Source organism: Pyrus communis, chromosome 12, assembly GCF_963583255.1.
Source record: "Pyrus communis chromosome 12, drPyrComm1.1, whole genome shotgun sequence".
Taxonomy (NCBI): domain Eukaryota; kingdom Viridiplantae; phylum Streptophyta; class Magnoliopsida; order Rosales; family Rosaceae; genus Pyrus; species Pyrus communis.
The window spans coordinates 23,528,467-23,548,427 of NC_084814.1; the positions used below are offsets into that span (position 1 = coordinate 23,528,467).

At 36.6% G+C, this 19,961-nt stretch overlaps 2 protein-coding genes and 2 pseudogenes across 2 annotated transcripts; 2 read left to right on the top strand and 2 right to left on the bottom strand.

Annotated features, from left to right (window-relative positions):
- Positions 1–1,916: 1,916 nt before the first annotated feature.
- Positions 1,917–4,128, bottom strand: LOC137711694 (DEAD-box ATP-dependent RNA helicase 42-like; annotated as a pseudogene).
- On the bottom strand, positions 4,106–6,624 carry LOC137710222 (DEAD-box ATP-dependent RNA helicase 42-like; annotated as a pseudogene).
- Positions 6,625–7,892: 1,268 nt separating this feature from the next.
- LOC137711604 (uncharacterized) lies at positions 7,893–8,689 on the top strand. The gene is made up of 2 exons (XM_068450860.1): positions 7,893–8,094; positions 8,297–8,689. The coding sequence occupies exons 1-2, from the start codon at positions 7,957–7,959 to the stop codon at positions 8,540–8,542; spliced, it is 384 nt and encodes a 127-aa protein (XP_068306961.1). The 5' UTR covers positions 7,893–7,956; the 3' UTR covers positions 8,543–8,689.
- Positions 8,690–14,470: 5,781 nt separating this feature from the next.
- On the top strand, positions 14,471–19,662 carry LOC137710733 (uncharacterized). The gene is made up of 5 exons (XM_068449841.1): positions 14,471–14,611; positions 14,864–14,946; positions 15,877–16,067; positions 16,392–17,115; positions 17,294–19,662. Exons 3-5 carry the CDS (start codon positions 15,888–15,890, stop codon positions 19,318–19,320), a joined length of 2,931 nt encoding a protein of 976 aa, XP_068305942.1. The 5' UTR covers positions 14,471–14,611; positions 14,864–14,946; positions 15,877–15,887; the 3' UTR covers positions 19,321–19,662.
- The last annotated feature ends 299 nt before the right edge of the window (positions 19,663–19,961 follow it).

Genomic DNA, 19,961 nt, shown 5'->3' on the forward strand with positions numbered 1-19,961 from the left:
AGGGAAAATTCAAAAACTGTTTGGCTGTGTATCACACCACCAATACGCGGACAAGGGAGTTGGACGAAGGATGATGATGGGTTTGGCACTTTTGCTGTCTCAACTGAGCGAAGGGCCATGGAAAGACAAGGTGATCACTTTTGGTAATTCGGCCAAAGATCGGCCAATGCTATGTCCCATACAAGGCAATGATCTAAAGTCCAAGTGCGAATTTATGAAGACAATGGAGTCCGACTTTTTTGTTGATTATGAGAAGTTGTTTGATATTCCGGAGGTGGCTGCCATTGCCAAGGGGAGTGTGAAGCCAAAGCAGAAGATCAAGAAGGTGTTTGTATTTAGCGAGTCCCTTAACGGCATACAAGAGAGCCAGTATGAGGCAATACGGAGAAAGTTTAAGGACAAAGGGTATGGAGATGACGCGGTGCCACACATTCTGTTTTGGAATTTTGGGGACTTAGAAGATCCGTCGATGCCTCCAAAACAACATCCAGGGATGACACTGCTCAGTGGCTACTCCGACAATTTGATAAAGGTCTTCTTGTGCAATGGTGGGGAAGTTGTCCTGCGCCATCTCGTGGAGGCGGCCCTTTCGGACAAAGAGTATCAAACTCTTGCTGTAGTCGACTGAGCTTCAACTGATCAATCCTCGATCCATTGGATTGGGGTGGTCTGATCTCAGTATCGTTTCTTTCTTTTTTTTAGTATGTTTCAGATTATTACCTTTAAATTTCTTTGCAGGGATATTATATTATAGGTTATATGGATGAACTGATAAATCCAAATTTCTGGTGCAGTTAGTTGCTCCATCTTATGCTATTATGTTATATTATATGTCATATACATCTACATACATGTAAGTTAAAGACATTACTTAAGGCACAAGCAATAGCAATTATTGAATTCTAACCTTAAGCATCTGCGAGACCGATTATGAGTTGGATATAGTGTCTTGAATCGTCATGTTCTCCAACCAAAAACCAATTCATTGGAACCCAGAAAATCTATCAGTCAAAGGATATAAAACAGAAAAGAAAGCATAGAGAGCGAGCGAGCAAGAGAGTGAGCATCACCACTGTTTGATTTCAGTTTCATTTTATGTGATCGAAAACTGATGTATATGCTTTCTATATTATAAACACATAGCAAATCTGTATTAAAACAGGAAAGCAAATCTTCCTAATATGTCCTGCATTGTAAGTGTTTAATCATATCTTGCCTTTCACTCCGAGGCTCTTGTAATTACTATACAATGGCTACAGGCCATGCCAACTGAACCCTATCACTCTCGTAAACTTCGTTGCTATAGCTTCAATCTCGTTCTGATGGCACATGATTTCAAGAAAAAATAGCCCAAGGTTTTGTTGTTTTAATTGAACTCAAGAATTTTAGTCTCGATATTCACAGTTTTCCAAGATGAAAAACCAAAAACTTCTCAGATTTACATTCGTTGTCCTTAATAATTTCAATAGTCACTTGCTTCTCAATTCTTCTAGAAAGCAATTAACATGAAAGAACACGCAATTGACAAACAAATCATTTTTCTTGGGTTGAATAAATAGGCCGTAGTATATGAAAAGAATGATAGTAAACTTCAGCCAAAAACAGAGAGAGAAAGATGGCTGTTTCTATCTTTTGCAGCGGCTAATGACCATTGTCTGCTGCTTGGTGACCAAATATGGGTGCTCCAATCACGAATTTTAGCGCCACATCAAACCGCTATTAAAGGTATATTTAGCGACCACTGTTAATTCGCTGCTAAAGGGATTTTTAGCGACTAGAAATTAAATTTTTCGCGGCCACATAAACCGCTACCAAAGATATTTTTAGCGACAACATAATTCGTAGCTAAAGAGACTTTCAGCGACGAAAAAAGGCCGCCGCTAAAAGTTGTATTACAAATTTATTCTTCCCCTGATCCCGCACCAATTAGATTTTTTTTTTTCATACACAGTGGAAATTTGGGAATCTCCACCGGTATTAAGTTTTCTTAATCATTTGTAATTATGAATTTCACATTACATTTTTACACTACGAATTGTTTTGGGTTTCCGAGAGAACTTTTGAAGATATCTGAAGATAATCCCCATAAAGCCAATTCACAACTTCCCGCAAAGATTCTTGACTGTTGAAACGTAAAAGTTTCTCTCCCGTGCGGCCACACTGCATTGAAAACATTGATGTAAGAAATGGAATGCCATGGAAGCAAGAATCAAAATTATAAAGAGAGAATCCACTACACTGGGGTTTAGGGTTAAGGCATTGGTCAACAATTGTCTACATTGTAAGATCGTTTCTACAAGACAGCTTAAACCTACTATCAAAACCAAGAGAAAGCATAAACAAACAAAAATTGAAAATCTTCACTAGAATGCAAATGGATGAACACTCAAACGTCCCACAACTGATAGAACAACAGATGGTGCTTTACCGCAGTGGCAGAAAGAAAAAATTCTTATGCACCCTGGTGTGGGTTTGATTTCCAACGATCTCCCTCCCCCTAACATTTAACAATTTAACCTACTAATGCTATCGTTTATCAAAAGAAAAAAACGGATGGAACAAAAAAAGGGCAGAATATGGCCAGAAGATTCTAAACCACATACATCCATTTAAAATGAGGAATCGCACCATGCGATTTGCACAGCTTCGTAAAGGCAGAGACAACAGTGAATAAGTGAGCCTATGTACATAATGTCCCTCGCACAGGGGAAATGACAAAAAAATAATGAAAAGGATCATAAGCGGGACTGAAAATTGTGCAAAGCAAAACAAACTTATTCATAACTATTCGCACGATAACTTCCTAAATGACAATTGTAAACAATGATAAGATTACTGAAATTTCATGTAGAGATTAACAAAGAAGGCTCTTATATAAGTTGACAATTAAAGATCAGCATGATAGATACGGCATGTGCAAACACAAAAAATTCTATCAACTAGAAACAATTCATTATGGAACTCATTGGGTGACGGAGAAAAAATAAACGAGGAACTGAGAATCAGATTATATTCAGCATAAGCAGATAAAATATATGCCTAAAGTAAGTTGGAATAGAGTTCTCACTTATAAATTTTGATATCTGCGTTGCAGAGCGTCACCAGGAAGTGATAATGCCTGATTAGTGATCTCTTCCAACCTGCTCTCCTCTCTTCCAACCTGCATTCCAGAGCCTCCATATACAGGCACACACCTGAGACCCAGTACCCATGCAACTTGGTAATATTAATACGCTGAATCTGCTGAACAAGCTCCCTCATCCGCCATTACAAGACCAAGAGGCCCATCTCCTGCCACCAAAGGCAGCTGGTCCTTGATATGCCTCAGCATTCGCAGCACATATGCAAGGGTTTACCTAAGCCAGTTTTTGCAACGCCATTGCAATCTCGACTGCTCATAATTACAGGCACTGCCTGAGTCTGAATTGGCATTCGCTTTCATAGTTGAGCTTCTTTATTAGTTCCAAGATATATTTAGAAACCCCGTTTGGTGCCAGGTCTTAATATGCTTTGCCACAACTTCACCATGTATCTTTAATTCCAAATGTTTTCGGTATGCACCTACATCTTCTGGGATCATTTTTGAGATCTCCTTCACCTCACAGTAGAAATCCTTCCGGATGGTTGATAGTCTATCTTTGAGTGGTCAACTGGAGAGAGCTTCTCAAATTTTACCTTCATCGCCCTTTTTGTGAACAAGACATCACCTTCGTCTTCAAATGGATCTTCATCACTCTCATAATCCCATAACCGGAGTATGAACCCACCCCAAGAATTTTTCTAGCCAAAGATTAATTTGACCCATTTTCACCAACTACTAATTGGTCGGCAGCATTGGCCAGCTTCTCAACCTCAGGCAGCTCTGTGGCATCTAGCAAGATTAATTTCATCATCCAGCAAAGCAGGTGAAGTTGTTTCATTCTCGGAACCAACTTCCATGGCAGCTCCATATTCTTTGTCAGTAAGATAGGCTTCTCCATCAACATCCATGCCCGTCTCTTCTTCATCGTCAGATTCTCCTTCAAGAGTCCAGGTATTTATGGACTTGGGTTCACGGGACATCATCTTTGTTCACCAATATCACTTTCCCTGTGGTTCTCTCTCTCTTAGATTATGTTTCCTTTCTTCTTAACTCCAGCCACTCCTGAACTCTCCTCCTCCACTTTTCCATTTCCTCATCCAGCTTCTTCTGTTCATCCTCTAACTCCTCCTCCTCCTCCACCACCTCACATGCTGGCTTCTTCTCTTTCTTGACTGGATATTCTTCATCACTATTCTTTATCGGGCTCTCAACTCCACCATCTCTATGTACATTCTGACCTGCTGCTACTCCTTCAACTCTCTGTCCACATTCTACTTATAATCTTTCTTACAGCACTTCCTATCACTCTCCCTAGCATCATCATCCTCATCTATATCATGCGCCCTCTCTCTCTCTCTCTCTCTACTCCACCGATGACTATCACTTTCCCTATCTCCTCAATGCCGCTTCTCTACATCGTGCCTCTCAATCCTCACAATAATCACAAAACTTGTCTCTCACGGAACAACTACAATCACAGTCTCTCTTATCTCTATCCTTACCCCTACAATGTCCCTTCTCTCCAATCCTCTCCTTTTCGCCATCTCCATCTCGAAAACCACTAATCCTCTTCCATTCTCACTCCTTAATAGGTTTACATTTACCTTCTACAACAGCAGTTCCTCCTACAACAACAATATTCCCCTGCAATTCACCAAACAAACAAAAAATTACTCCTTTTTCCGACTTACATACAATTGATACCAACACAAATAACAGGAAACCAATTTAGACGAGAAAACACTAAAAAAAAAAAAACCCTAAACCCAAATCGAATAAGAAATAAAACAAATTCGTAAATTATTTGTCAAGTTGAAGAAAATTCGACTCGGAAGAGTTTGATTACCTGATTGACACAGAGAAGCTCGTGAAAAAGGGGGAAAAACGCAGAGGTAGGGTTGGGGCAGATTGATTTATTTGCCTCCAAAACCCAAATAAATGAAATTGATCGAAATTGGGCTATGGTCGGTTATTTTGTTGGGTTACTTAATTGGGGCTTTTTTTTTGGACTAACGTTGGGCCTTATTTCTAATTAACAATTTGGGATGTGTTTGTTTGCCGTCATTAACTTTTACTGGACTAGACTAGACTAAAAATTAGTGTAGTCCAGTGTTTATTCACAAAAGGGATTAACTTTAATAACATTAGGTGGGACTTGTATGGACTAAAGAGCTCGCTAGAGGGGCAAGAAGTGGAAGGCCAGAGAGGAGGGAGATTTGACTGAGGTTGAAATTGGGAGAACAAAGAACGGCAGAGAGATGGTGGTGAGATGCAAAGTTTGATAGAAACAAAGAATATAGTAGAAAGGAAAGTAAATTAAAAATAGTATTTTGTAACATAATATTTGATTATTTTTTATTTTTTAAAGTAAAAGTAAATTAAAAATGATAAAAAAAATAAAAAAAAATGGGCTTTAAAAATATTTTAGTCCGGCACTAAACCAAACACTTCATTATTCTTATCCTACTTAATCTCTTAAATTAGTTCAGTTCGAGATAATCCGGTGCGTTTGTGACAGGATGTGAGATTTGAGGCTGGTTTGGAATTGTGATGACTTAAAAAAAAAAAAAAAAAAAAAAAAAAAAACCGGTTGTCAAAAAACATAGAAAGGCAGAAGTAATGTTTACCATGCTTCTAAAAAAATGTTTTTTAATTTCAACACATAGTAATCAGTGCCCATTTAATAAAATTTTTAAAGGATAAGTAGACCCTCACATATTTAACAAAATTACAATAATTGCCCCTACATCATTCTTTTTGATAATTATTATATCACATTAAATATTGTATCATTTTTAATCATTTAACATATTCACATCAATTTATATATATATATTTTTTTTTTGTTGCACATCAATTTATATTAAAGTTTACTAAATATTCAGGCCCATTTTGACATTTTTTTTCACGCATATAGGCTTGGTGTTATGCTTATGATTTTCAAAGTTTTTTCATAGGCTCAGGGCCCCAATTTGACTTTTTACTTTAATTTCTTTCATCGGGTTTTATTGGAGGTTGGTAGCTCCTATGCAGTTCAGGCAATCTGTTGCTTTGTGAGCTTTGAGAAGGAGGGAGAAAGAAAATCAAAGAGGCCTGAGGTTTAGGTTTAAGAAAGAGGATGATGATGACGACACCATACCAGACCTACACAACGGTAGTCAGTTGCTCACCACAGTAAATTTTACAATTTTGCAAGATCAGTATAGTATTTCGGATTGAGATTTTTGGGTCCTTCTAGGCTAAAGTTTTGACCCTGCCACTGCCTAAGTGGTAACGAAGGCTTTACATTCACTCTGCTTGTTAAGTGCAAATGGATTAGCCGCTAAACATGTTATCAAATTTTTCAAAATTCCATTTCATATAGATAAGAATCTTAAAAATCGGTATTTTGAAGTGAGCCAGAAGAGCAGTTAGCGTCATATTAAGTTACCTACAATCAAGCTCTAATACCAACTGTGACCTCAAGTGGGAGATCGAAAATTGAGGCATACAGATTCATCTAAATCCTCTAGCTGCGTTGTGTGCATCATCAGATCAATCATCACCGGGAAGGAAACTAGTAAAGCTGCTTCTACAAAAGCACTTGTGGAAACATGAATCAGAAAATGACAGAGTCCCAGAGCTGCCACTAGATCATTCCACCCTATAGGATTTTACAGACAGCGATGGCGACACCTTTGGAGGCACCTCCTAGGAGCTGAAGTTAGCACAAGTCGGAAGGCACCTAGGTGGGCACGAACGCTTAAAGCAAAAAAAAGCTTTGTTTCCTTTCACACTTTTTTTCTGCAGTGGCAATAGCTTTGCTAGGTGTATTATTTTCAACTTAGACTCAATTTCCATGCTTAATTATAAAGCAATGCTAGTGTAGCGTGACAAATGAAATTAAATTTTTTGTCTAGAGATGTTTTTCAAGTTCCGATACTTATGTCGGAAACCGTCCACGCTCGAATCACAATTTTTGGTTTCATACAAGCAAAACATAAGCAATGGTGTGTTTGTGTTGATTCCATAAAAGATTGAGAAGCCAAATCTTTTGTGACTCTTATGAAATCTAAAGAAACAAGCTAGTAAAACTTACCAATATTGTACTTGGTGGAGATAAATCCAAAATGTCAAGGAACAAATCTAAGGAAGATTACCATAGCCATAGCCAAAGGTCGGTGGATTCTTGTGTGCAAACTAGGGTGCATCTCTAGATCAGTATTTCACTCATTACGTGATAAAAGAGATATTTCTGTTATTATAGTTTTCAGTATCTCTCATCACTTGACACAATATTAATATATCTCATCACGTAACGTAATGAAATCACTTGTCAAGTGATGAAAAAGACATTTTCGTAATTGCAATTTTGGTCTCTCTCATCATTTGACAGTACTAATATATCTCATCACGTAGCGTGATGAAAGAGATACTTCCTGAATGTTATCTTAGATTTTGTCTCATAGTTAGTGAGACAAGTGATTTGGACCAATTGCTTCCCTTAATATTATGGAAAATGTTATTTGCACTCCAAAAATCTCATTCTACACTCCTCACAAGTGTATTTTTCTTTCCTAATATAGAAAATTTGGAATGTAGAATGAGATTTTTTGAATGCTAATAACAATTCCCAATATTATTCATAGATAAAAAAATTGCAGGTGGGAAATGAGTGATTTCATGTCATGGATGATAAGATTGAGACATGTTTTGTCCCTTGCCTGAAATGATTATTGTACCGAGGGGAACATTGAAGTGGCCCGTCCACTATACCAAATTGTGCTTTTAAAACTCTCTCTCTCTCTCTCTCTCTCTCTCTCTCTCTCTCTATAAATTTGGTTGTCCTGCATGAGAGCCAAAGCGTGGAGGTAGGAAGATTAATTAGAAGAGAAATGGCGAGTTCTCATGAGCTTACAAGAAATGGCCATAAGGATGTTTCACTTCAAGAACTCAGTGATAGGCTTGCTGAGTTTGCTCAAGTAAGAGGATGGGAAGAATATCACAGCCCCAGAAATCTCCTTCTAGCACTAGTAATCTCTCTCACCCATTTACCATCTTATCTATTGACTTACGTTCTTATATGCACATATTTATTTTCTCATGTGAGACGTGAGTTAGGACAGCTGACCAGGTAGAGAAATGAGTTTGTCAGCTGCATATAGATTGTAGTAGTTTAGAATATCGTCTTCTCAAGCAGATAAAAGAACTTACACATGGCATGTGTTTGTGCAGGTGGGAGAGGTTGGAGAACTGTCTGAAATTTTCCAGTGGAAGGGTGAAGTTGCAAGAGGGCTGCCTAACTGGACTTCTGATGAGAAAGAGCATTTGGAAGAGGAGCTCTCTGATGTTCTGCTCTACCTGATTCAACTCGCCGACGTCTGTGGACTTGATCTGGGACAAGCAGCTCTCACCAAGATTGTCAAGAATGCAAGAAAATACCCCGTTACGAATAAAACAACAGCTTCCACCACCAACTAGCTATAAGATCAAAATTAAGAACCACCTCTATATGTTTGGACTCATGCTGCTTATTTTTTCTTAAGTTGATCATGTAAATTACGATCAAAGTTTTGTTTAGAGAGGAATCTACTTCCTAATCCTTCTTAATAATATATCTACGCATGACTTTTTTTTCTTTTTTCTTTTTTTATATATATATTTTTTTTATACAAGTGATATTATACACTAAACTTGTTTAAATTACGTAGAGCAGGACGAATTTAAGTGCAAAGAGTAAAGCACACTAATCTAGTCAACTTAACTAAAGCCATGTCTGATAAGCAGGGCTTTAAACCCGAGCGTGCCAGGTGGACCAATTGGACATTGTAGTATGCTAAGCAGGACTTTAAACCCAAATGTGTCAGGTGAACCAGTTAGACATTGTAGTCGTCATTTTGTTTGATTGTTATTATATACCTTTGTTAGGGTTAATAACCTGCATTGCAAAGACGATGTATTTAATCAGGCCATTACCTTAAGTTTAGCATAACAATTAGCAAGCTAGAAATTTTATATTTTTCAATATGTTCGCAATTTCCTTCTTTAGCCAAACGGGGTGTTGGTGCAACTTGACAAAATTGGTCCTTCTTGGGGTCATCTATGCCTTTTGATAAGGGCCAACCATTCAAAGTGGAGGGGATATTATATAGGTTAGGCTTGCTTATGATCACATGGATATGTCTACCATGGTGTGATTAGTGAAAACAAAGAGATAATGATCTTATCCGATATAGTTAGTGTGTGGTGGGGTTAAATTTTAATCAATTTTTATTGTTGTGGTGGTATTCGAAACCAATAATATAATGTCATGTATTTTAACTTTTTCATGTAACTGTGCATTATTAATTTAAAACACCATTATAATAATGTGCTTGGTGTAAGTAAACCTCTCTGTTTGGCAAGAGCCAAGCCAATCATCAAAAGTGGAGCAAAAATATAGGCCATTGGCCAATGGCCATCTTCCTAGTACTCTAATCAAAAGGGTTGTCTACCATCACCAAGTTGTGATCATTGAAAGCCAGAGGGCTGATGAAAACTTTAGCCAACAAAGTTAGTGTCTGGTGGGGGAAAGCTTAGGGTAGCTAGTCCCACTTCATGCCACCTTGCTCACTCACGTTAATCTCGTTTATGTTAGTTCTTCTATCCTTGTTATTGACCTCATTTGTGGTGATGTGAGAGCTTGTTATTTGGTGGTCGCACAAGTCAGATTGCGTGGTGTTCTTACTAAAAATTTGTCTGATGTAGTGGGGTTTTCGTTTGATTACTTTCTTATCCAAAGAGATACAAAGCTTCAAATGCAAAATTAAAATGTAAGTATAAAAGAAAAGGATTGTAAAAAAAAAGTGCAAATACATAAGGAAAATTAATTTGAGTGATAAAGTGTTCAAGAAAAGCCCAATATAAGAAGTCATGGGCCTTCTCCAAAGAGATACAAAGCTGCAAATCCAATATTTTTTAGGCTTTTCAGTTATAAATGTTTTTGAGGTTAACATAACTTTTTACTTTGATTCCTGATAATGAAAATCGATAGATATGGTCATTGAGTATGTCCATAATAAATTATTTTGGTCATTCTGTGAAAAATCTATCAATATCCTTGTTAAATTGTCACATGAACGACCACATGACTATATTTCTAAGGTATTTTTGTCAAACAAACCCTCCACTTAACGAGGATATTGACATATTTTCACTGAAGAGCCAAAATAATTTTCGATGGACACACCTAGGGAACGATCCTATCGATTTTCATTCATAAAGATCAAAGTAAAGGATAATATCAATTTCAGACACTATTTTTAACTAAAAAAACCTATTTTTCACTTGCTCCTCAAATATTTGCGTACAACTTTCTTTTGCATTACCTATCCAAACAAATATTCTTTTACGTTGACAACTTGAGAATACTAAAAATTTTCTAGCCATAAAAAAAAAAAAAAATTATTATCGACACTTCGAATCATTTCATACTCCTTTAATTTTCTAGGTATTAAGAACAAAGAATGAATATTGAAAATGTCAGCAACTTCCAAAAATAAAAGCCAAAAATATGAGATTGCTTTGGGCTTGAAAAGACTATTTTAATCTTCACGGCAGATGTATGAAAGTGAGACCCGGGAAAGCGACACCCAAAGAGGGACAATGTAGTAAATTGAGCAAAATCAAGGGGCAATTTTGTAATATTCCGTAAGAAAAAAAAAATAGTGAAATAAAATTGGAAGATCGAGGCCCCAGAAGGTCGACATCGGGATTGGACGGAGAAAAATCATACAAAGAAAAGGATGAGGGGTCCCACCAGAGAATTTTCGCCGCAATGCGTACATGCTGAACCAATTTTATACGGAAGATTCTATTTTCTCCACCCCCCCTCAATTGTAGTTTATTTACAATTTAGGCTCATAAGTTTTTATATTTTCAAAAAGGTAATTCATTTCCTTGGCTATGGTTCATAAATCATGGACAAGATGATGAAGAAAAATAAAACTAAAGTAAATATGTTTTGGTTTGGAAATTAGAGGACCACCACCTTGCTAATCATCAACAAGATATAGCTGTTTGGTACGTTTATTTGCTATAAGCAACAATTTTAACATCAAATTTTAAAATAAAGAAATGTCAACTCATTTAGGCTTAAAATTTATCCACAAGTTTTACACATTGTTCTAAAAAAATTCCCCAATTAATCTATAAACGTTTGAAATTAAAAAAGAGCGCCCACCTAATCCACCTAGACCTGCTTAGGTCGTGACTTTCACTTAAACAAAAAATAGAAGACTTTCATTTTGCATTTTATTTTTCAATAAATTGCAAGAAACTTGTTTAATATTTTTTTTTCTAATACTTTATAATTTATATGTCATTTCATTTTGTAATTTAAGTATCGCATATATAATTATGTATTTTTGAGCATAAGTAAATATTTATTTATATGTCATATAATAAATTTAACTAAAATCTAAAAAACCGTCAAGACGCTAGGCTCTTACCGAACGAGACGCTTAGGCTAGTCTTTTACTGGCTGAGACGCCTGGGCGCCATGCTACTTTTAGAACCTTAGTTTTACAATATATATGCTTTGTCACTTTTTGTCATGAGGAGGGGGTATTATAGTTTCTTTGCGTACAAGTTGGTGATATCATATGACCTATATAGAAGAATATTGACTTCAAACAAACAATTTTCCAATTAGCATTTAAAATCAAGTATTTAGTGCTAGTTTTCCCGTTGTCAATGTCATGCAGCTCTTTCAAAATGAAAGCCAATTATTGTTACAATTTTTATGATACATATTTTACAATTTTTTATTGCATATTTTAATTAGTGTTTATTTCTTTGATTTGAAGTTTTTTCATGAGATGTAACCCTGTAACTAATTTATTAAAGTAATAATTACATCGATTGTCGTGTCAGTTGTTTCTAGAGCAATGATTTTCAATGTGCTTCTATATATTATTATACAAGTGAAATGACATTTGAAAAATAAATTTTTCTTCACTAATATAATAATATGTGATATTTACTTTTATTCTGAGCACACCAAAAAATTCTCGTTCGCGAGACCTTAATCATTACCATTACTAAACGATCATCATCACGAGATATTTTTCAGTTTGGGCCTTGTACACCGACAAGTGTCATAATAAAAATAGGAATAGGATTTTTTTTTTTTTCTCTCTCTCTCCCCTTCCTTCTTATTTAAATTATCACAATTAAGTCACATTAACGTCATATATAGAGAGAAAGATAAAATAGAAAGTGTGAGATGAGGGAAGAGAATGAGAAGAGAATATGAGGGAAGATAATCATACTCTATAAAGTGGTAAAAAATTATTTTTAAGTATCCAACCATTATATATTATGACATTTGATATACTAAGCTATTTTTTCGACACATAAAAAAATATCTCCATGATTTGATTGATTAGATTGTTATAGTTGGCAACATATTTTGAAAATAAAAATTCAAAACTACTCACACAAACACAAGTGAGTGATTTCCCCATATTCGTTTCTTCTCGTTATATACGTACGTTTATTTTCTACTTTTGAGTTTAATAAATTAAAACAGATTTTTTTGTCAGAAAATTAAAATAGTATTTAGAGATACATGTAAACAGATGAGTGGAAAGAAATACAAACATGACAAAGACCCTGAATACAAATTTGTCATTGGTGGCACCAAAGTATCTTGGTTCATGTATTAACACTAATCACGGTTTCAAGGCAGGAAGAGGATTCTCTACCCTCATATTCCTATTTTTCTTCATCCCCTCTTTTCATACATTATTTTTTGTCTTATTATCTTTATAAAAAAAATCAATATAAAATGTTGACGCTTAACCGTAACCGTTCAAATAAGAGGGCATGAAAGGGTAGAGAGATTAAAAGGGTAGAGAATCCTTCTCCTTCAAGGCAGATCATAATTACATGGTGAGACCTATGCACTTCCCAATTAAGTCCATAATTATTATAAAATTTCATACAAATGGTTTTATTATAAAAATTTACGTGTTTATATTATAAAATATTGTGCAACAAATACGAGATAGTAGAGAGTCTCTTTGCAAATGGACCGGGATCAATTAGCCTCTAAAACATATGTTGATTCCACGAACAATTCGTAATGCAATTCCTAAAAAAATAGGAATTACAGAAAAGTAGTTGATCTTATTTCCATTTCTTCTCTTTCACTATTTGCAACCTCTTCCGATTCAGAAATTTTCTTATTACAAATAAATAAGATATAAGTTTATTTTGAAAGCTAACATCCAACATGAAAACGAGTCATGAGAGTTTTCCTTGTTACCAGGAAATTTCTACGGGCCCACTGCTAACGGATCATACTTGATTCCTAACAAATTTAGAACCGTGTCTTCTTACCTAATAGAATAGTCAGTTATAGTGCAACACATGTTTCTGCCTGATAGCATTTAATAGCATGTTCATTGTTTTTTATAACAAGAGAGAATATTTACAGACATGAGTTAGTCTAGTTGACCGGAATAATATGTTTGCCTCTCGCAATCGAGTTCAAATTCTCGTTCACATAGTTAGGGTAGTGAATATCGTCTTCTACAAAACAAGAGGATATGTGTCACATTATTATTGTATGTGATTAAAGATATGTGGTCTAAAGTTTAAGGGTTTGTTTGGAAGTGTTTTTGGTGAAAATTTTACCAAAAGCGCTTTTAAAGGCACTTTCAAACGTGTCCTAAACCTAAGTACTACCCATGCATAACTAATGAAAAAATAAAAACTTGTATTAAATTCTTAATTAAATTAGGAAAATAATAGTCTAATAACTAATAAGTGGTTGTGTGTCTGCTAGTTGCAAGGTTCTAAAATACGTTAGGCACTAGTTGAATGGCGGGTTGGGGCCTAACGCCTAGGCGGCTAGGTGGATTTAAGTAAATCTATTGTATTTCGTGTAAATAAGTATCTGTTTATACTTAAAATATATATAATTTCATCATAAACTAGAAAATGGAATGACATACATATTATGAAGTATTAGAACATAATGAAAACATGAGGAGCAAACATATAATGTGAGTTTATTTAAGTGTTCAATAAGTTTTTTACAATTTATTGAAAACAATAAAATGCAAAAAGAAAGTTATCTATTTTCTATATAAGTGAGTTGCAACCTAGGCATGTGTCTAGGCGGGTATGAGCGGGCTAAGCAGGTGCCTAGATAGTTTAGACGTCATTTCTTAATTTTCAAATGTCTAAGCATTAATCGAGATGATAACCAACCACTTAGCGTCTAAGTGAAGATTTTTAGAACAGTGGCTGGTTGCAGTAAAATCCGGTTTGCAGAATGCTGGTGGAGTGTTTGTCTTATTGAATCCCAAATACTTTTGAAGTTAAATATTAAATATATGGTTGTATTTGGTTCTTCTTTTCCGGGAACAGAAATGGTGAGAGAATCTAGAGCCTCATAAGACAATGCCAACCCACTTGCTCAAAAATCCAAAAACAAACACAAGAAAATTGAGAAAGGGAGATACTTTGTTGGGTGTGGACAACTCTCATATCTCTTCTCATGTAAGTTTCGTTGTTTTCTGTGGATTTTTCTGATCTGCTATTTCTCTCTCTCTCTCTCTCTCTCTCTCTCTCTCTCTAAAATCTTCTAAGAGAAAATGGTCCAGCGGATCCGAAGCTTCATCGTTTTATGCTTTTTTTTCATGGTATTTCCAAAATGCCTATACATTTTTTTATGTTCGAGCTCTGTTGGGGTTCTGTGTTATTCTGATTCCTGATTCATGAGTTGTTCTTGTTTTGCTGTGTTTTCTGCAGCAGAGGAATCCAGAGTCCTGGAATGACTAATTCCTTGATGGGTTTTTGAGGAGCTGGATTAGAAACTAGGCATCAAATTTCAGGTGGGTTTTAATTTTTTTTTTTTTTTGTTGTCGATGTTTTGAATGGTAAAGGTGATTCCTTTAATTCTTTTGATTAGTAAAGGTGTTTCCTTTGATGGATTTGTTGTATTTTCCTTTTCTGTTTCTTTGCTAATTTTATATTTTCATATGTTTGATCTGTAAAATATGCATCCATGAACTGGGAAACCAAAAGGATGGAATTTTTAACCACATTTTGTCAAAAGAATTCTTTTTATTGATTTTGTTTTAGTAATTTGTGTTTCTGGGTTCAGTTTTCTCTGGATTTTTTAAATAATTCTGATATTTTTGCCTTTTTTAAGCTTTGATTTCTGAGTTCCCCTGGAATTTTGGGATATGTTTTACTGTGACTTTTACAGTCACCTTTCCACCATGTGAGTATATATAAGCTGAAGAAAATCCGGATCAGGGAAAGTATCTTTTGTGCTTCTGACTAGTGAAATGGACAAAACTTACTGTGTGTGATTTCTGAGTTTGTTCTATGTTTTTAATGTTGTTTCCACTTTTACTTGTCTGGCAGCTTTTACTGTAATGGGTTATCTTGAGTTAGCGAATCGCTTCAAAGATGCAACTTTCAATCGTCGTAGAGTGATGACATTTTCCGTGTTCCCCTTTTTCTCCAAATGCAGACACATACTTTAACTTGCATTGCGTTTTCTCTCAAATCGCTTCTTGATGAGCTAAATGATTTCATATTGACTCCCTAGAGGGGATCGTTGTAGCCTAACAGTTTTAAAATGTTCGCTTGTCTCGGTTGGTTCTTTTCAGATTTCGTCAATTCATCTATACAATGCAGACTAACACATTCTGCTTTCTGTACATTGCATGTTTTCTTTCTGATGGAACTGATAGCGCTTGCGCTCAGCTATACTTTATTGTGTTAACCGGTAAACTGTGCTTCACTACACGCAGATTTTCTGCAAATGGGGGCAAATGTCCAGTTCAACAACTATTTCCCAGGATATTATGCCTCGGGAAATCATAACTTAATTGCTAACGACGGTAAAAAGAATCATAACTTATCTCCTGACCAGCATTTCGGGTATTACAAGGAGGCATTAAAGCAGACAATGCTCAAGCAAGACACAATACTTAGGAATCAGGTACAGTCAACCATTCACGTCTAGAATAATATGCAGCATTTGAGTTTCATCGAGCTTAGTACATTCAAATGATTTTGTCATAACACTTTCTACAACAATTTTTGTTTCGACCACTTGTTAATTCTTCAGCGTCGTTCATTAACGATAACTGGAGTTGCGGCAATAAAAACCATGCTGCTATCCTTTGTTTTGCAAGGATTTTGATTGTTTTGGTTTTGCTTCAGTTGGTTTATTCATTCTGGCCAGACTATCTTTGGCATTCCCAAATTTTTATAGAAGTCCTTAAAAACTAAAAGGTGCCCGAAATGTCTTCTGTCCATCCAGATTCAGGACCTCCATCTGCTTTATGGAAGACAAAGGGAATTAATGGATGGAATAAGAAGGAATGAATTTGAGAAACATCGGCCGAAGACAGAGGCTTCATGGTTGACCACTGCTTTGTCTCGGAACTCATCTGTTTATGTTCAAAAAACACTTCACGCCCCTTCCTTGCCTTTGGTAAACCCTGCATGTAGTCAAATCTCTGTGTCAGCTGCTGAAAGTATAGAGTCACCTTCATGTTTTGTTCGAGGGAGGAACATACAGACATGCTTTTATCCTATTCAAACTGAAGGCCGTTCGGGAGACTGTGAATTGTTGGAATCCAAATGCAAGAAATTTCAGAAGAACTTTGATCTCGAACTTCCAGCCGATGCATACATTGATGATGAAGGAGAAGGATTCTTAGTAGATGGAAAGGTTTCTGAAGTACCTGAGGTATCAAGTTCTCGTTTGAAAAGATTTCCAGAGGTTTTGTGTAATGGTGATGCAAAACAATTTCTTGGTTCTGAAGATGATACCTCAACTTCTGCATCATTAGAAAAAGATTCAGTTGACTTAAATTTTGTGTATAAGCTTGAGAAAGGAACATCTCCTACACCAGGCCGTCAGTTTTTATCCAAGGAACTTATCCAAGACGCCCGGAAAAGACAGGATTTTGAAGTTTTCTCAAATGTTCTACTGCAAGAGAGAAAAAGGAAAGAAGAGTGGTCATCCACTTATGAAGCTGGTAAGAATTTTATTGCAAGGTGGAAACAAAGCTCAAGTTTCTTCATTTTTGTTTCTAAAGAACTGCATCTCTTATAAGTATACTTTACAATTAGTTCTAATGCTACGAGAATTTGTGGTCAGCTTGAATAACTATAATCACCGGAAATGTTCTTATAATGGAAGCGTTTATCTTTCAGGGAAAAGGAAAAGAACCTTGGATTCTTTTCCTCAAGGTTCTCATGCAGATCAATTTTATCCTTCATCTAGTTTATTACATGAGGAGCTTAAGGCAGCTGAACCTCCACCCTTTCATCAGAGTAACCACAATTCATGGAGTGGAAGAACAATTGTCGGTCTACAGAAGCCAGGAAGTTATAGCCAATCTGGACCAAGCGGAGCTTCTTCCTTGTGCATGCCATATCAACATACTCCTCAGGGTGAGATGGCAAATTCAGGGGCCTCATGCATTGCTGCTTTAAGAAAACCTGTACACAACTTTGCACGTTTCCCAACAGCAGTTCAAGCACTCCCTTGTTTTAACACCCCCATTCCATTAGGTAATAGTTCTAAATCGTCGACGATAAGGCCTGGGATCAATGGTGATAGTTTACAGTTGAAACATGATTTGAGATCTAGCACAAAACATGGTAGTGCCTTCTCTCTTGATGATAACTTTAGCAATGGCTCCCAGTTGGAATCCAAGAATTCAGAGGTCCACCGACCACACATCAGTTTAGATAATCTGATCCGGACTAATGACAATATAGGGATTGAACACCATGGCGTTACAAAAGACGTGTTGGATTCTGCAAGTGTCAAGTCTCGTAAGGATATTAACTTGAATTGTGTACCTACTGGTTGTTCTCTGGATGCCACAGTTTCCCAGAGTTTCCAAGCAACAACTGGATCAGAAAAGCTCGAAGCTTCTAGTGAGGGGTTGCCTTGGCATAGGCGGAACCATAATGGCAAAACTGACAAAGGATGTGATAATTCAACCCAGGTGGAGGCAAGTGATTCCTCAAGTAAAATAATTCGCGACTCTACTGGCCACCCCTACAATTCCATTCTGAACCCACCTGAAGAAGTCAAGAAAAGAAGAGAAGCTGTGGTACTTGATTTAAACGTGGCTTGCGATTCCGTGCTTGACGCAGAAATTGAACTTACAGAACAGCTAGTAGAGAATGAATTTGATAGGAAAGATTTTGGATTTCAAATTGACCTGAACTCGTCCGTAATTGGAGATGAGTTTTCACCAACGGACTCTCTTTCAACTGGAATTCTTTTGGAGGCACCTGCTAGTCCAGAAAACAAGGAGTGTTCTCCACTGAGAGGAGAATCAGATGAAAATCAAGTTGAGACACCTTTTCTGTTGCCAGGACAGGATGATCCAGAAAACAATGAGCGTTTTCCGCCAGTAGGAGAATCTGATCAAAATCAAGTTGAGACACCTTTTCGATTGTCAGGACAGGAAGATCCGGGAAACAATGTGTGTCCTCTGCTGATACTAGAATTTGATGAAAACCAAGTTGACAGTACCGCAGCAGAATCTTTGGTTTCCATTTCGTCATCCGAGCTTCATACTTGTATCGTAAGCACCACGGAAAAGCCACTTGAAACTTCATGTGCCTCCCTATGTTGGTTTGCTGGGATAGCTTCTTCAGTTGTTGGCGGTCGAGAGAACGAGGGTAGAGTGGTTATCAGCGAGGAGCTTCTACCTGATGGGATGGACTACTTTGAGGTCATGACATTGAATTTAACTGAGACAAAAGTGGAAGAGTGCTGCTGCTGCAGAAGTAATTGCCACAATAAGGAAGAAACTAGTACCACTTCATTACCAGATCAGCCAAGGAATGGCCGGAAAAGGAGGGGAAGGCAGCGGAAGGATTTCCAGAGCGAAATTCTCCCAAATCTTGCTTCTTTGTCAAGGCATGAGGTGACTGAAGATCTTCAGACAATAGAAAAGTTAATTGGGTCTTCTGGTAAAACAAGGTTGGTTAGATGCGCAGCTAAACTTGGGTTGGCGAGGGGGAGGAGAAGGTCCAGCATTTCTCCGTCCACTGTAACCGAGAATACTTTGGAATCACTGTTGAAGCAGATTGGTGGCACAAGTCAATTCGGAAACGAGGAGAGAAGAAGTCTAATTTGTTGGGGAGAGGTAACTAGGCGGCGTAGAGGGCAGAGATATCCAGTTAGCAAGCCTCGGCTCATTTCAGGCCAAGTATAGCAAGAGCGACGATAAAATGTCTACATTTATGCACATTTGGTGAGGTTTTTGTGAATCAATTAGACTGTTTTGTACATGTTCTCCAGACCAGAGTTCATACATGTGGATATATATATACATATACATTTATATACATATATATATATATATATATATATATATTTGGGGTGGAGAAGAAAAGAAGCCATATTGCAGAATGAAAGTTCATCTTTTTATCAAACTACTTTTGTACAGTGCAATAGCACTTATTTTGTTATCTACCAAACTACAAAACTGCAGCTCTGTAAAAGCACCACTGAATAGTGCTACAAACAAAAATCGCTAGTGAATAAAAGTGCTTTATAGAGTTTGACTGCCAAACGAGCCCTTAGCCATTACAGACATGTTGAAGCTGAAGGAAGAAATGTAAAGAGCACATTGCTGAATATATCCGATAATCAAAAAAAGTCATTTCAAACGAATCTAATCTAATGAGGTATTCAACCCAATTGTTTGTGCTAGAAGAGACCAAAATGTGCTTTATGAAAGGTGGCCATATTACACGTAACTTGTGGCGTCATTGCTTGACATGTTGACACGTCGACAATACATATTGAGTAATGTGAGACTATGTGGACTGTTCAACTCAACAAACTAATAAC

Bases quoted from the DNA above. Each gene is read 5' to 3' on its own strand.
- LOC137711604 (XM_068450860.1), top strand. From the start codon at position 7,957: ATGGCGAGTTCTCATGAGCTTACAAGAAATGGCCATAAGGATGTTTCA. The intron at 8,095-8,296 runs GTAATCTCTCTC...GTGTTTGTGCAG, and splicing joins GAAATCTCCTTCTAGCACTA to GTGGGAGAGGTTGGAGAACT.
- LOC137710733 (XM_068449841.1), top strand. From the start codon at position 15,888: ATGGGGGCAAATGTCCAGTTCAACAACTATTTCCCAGGATATTATGCC. The intron at 16,068-16,391 runs GTACAGTCAACC...CTGTCCATCCAG, and splicing joins ACACAATACTTAGGAATCAG to ATTCAGGACCTCCATCTGCT. The intron at 17,116-17,293 runs GTAAGAATTTTA...TTTATCTTTCAG, and splicing joins GTCATCCACTTATGAAGCTG to GGAAAAGGAAAAGAACCTTG.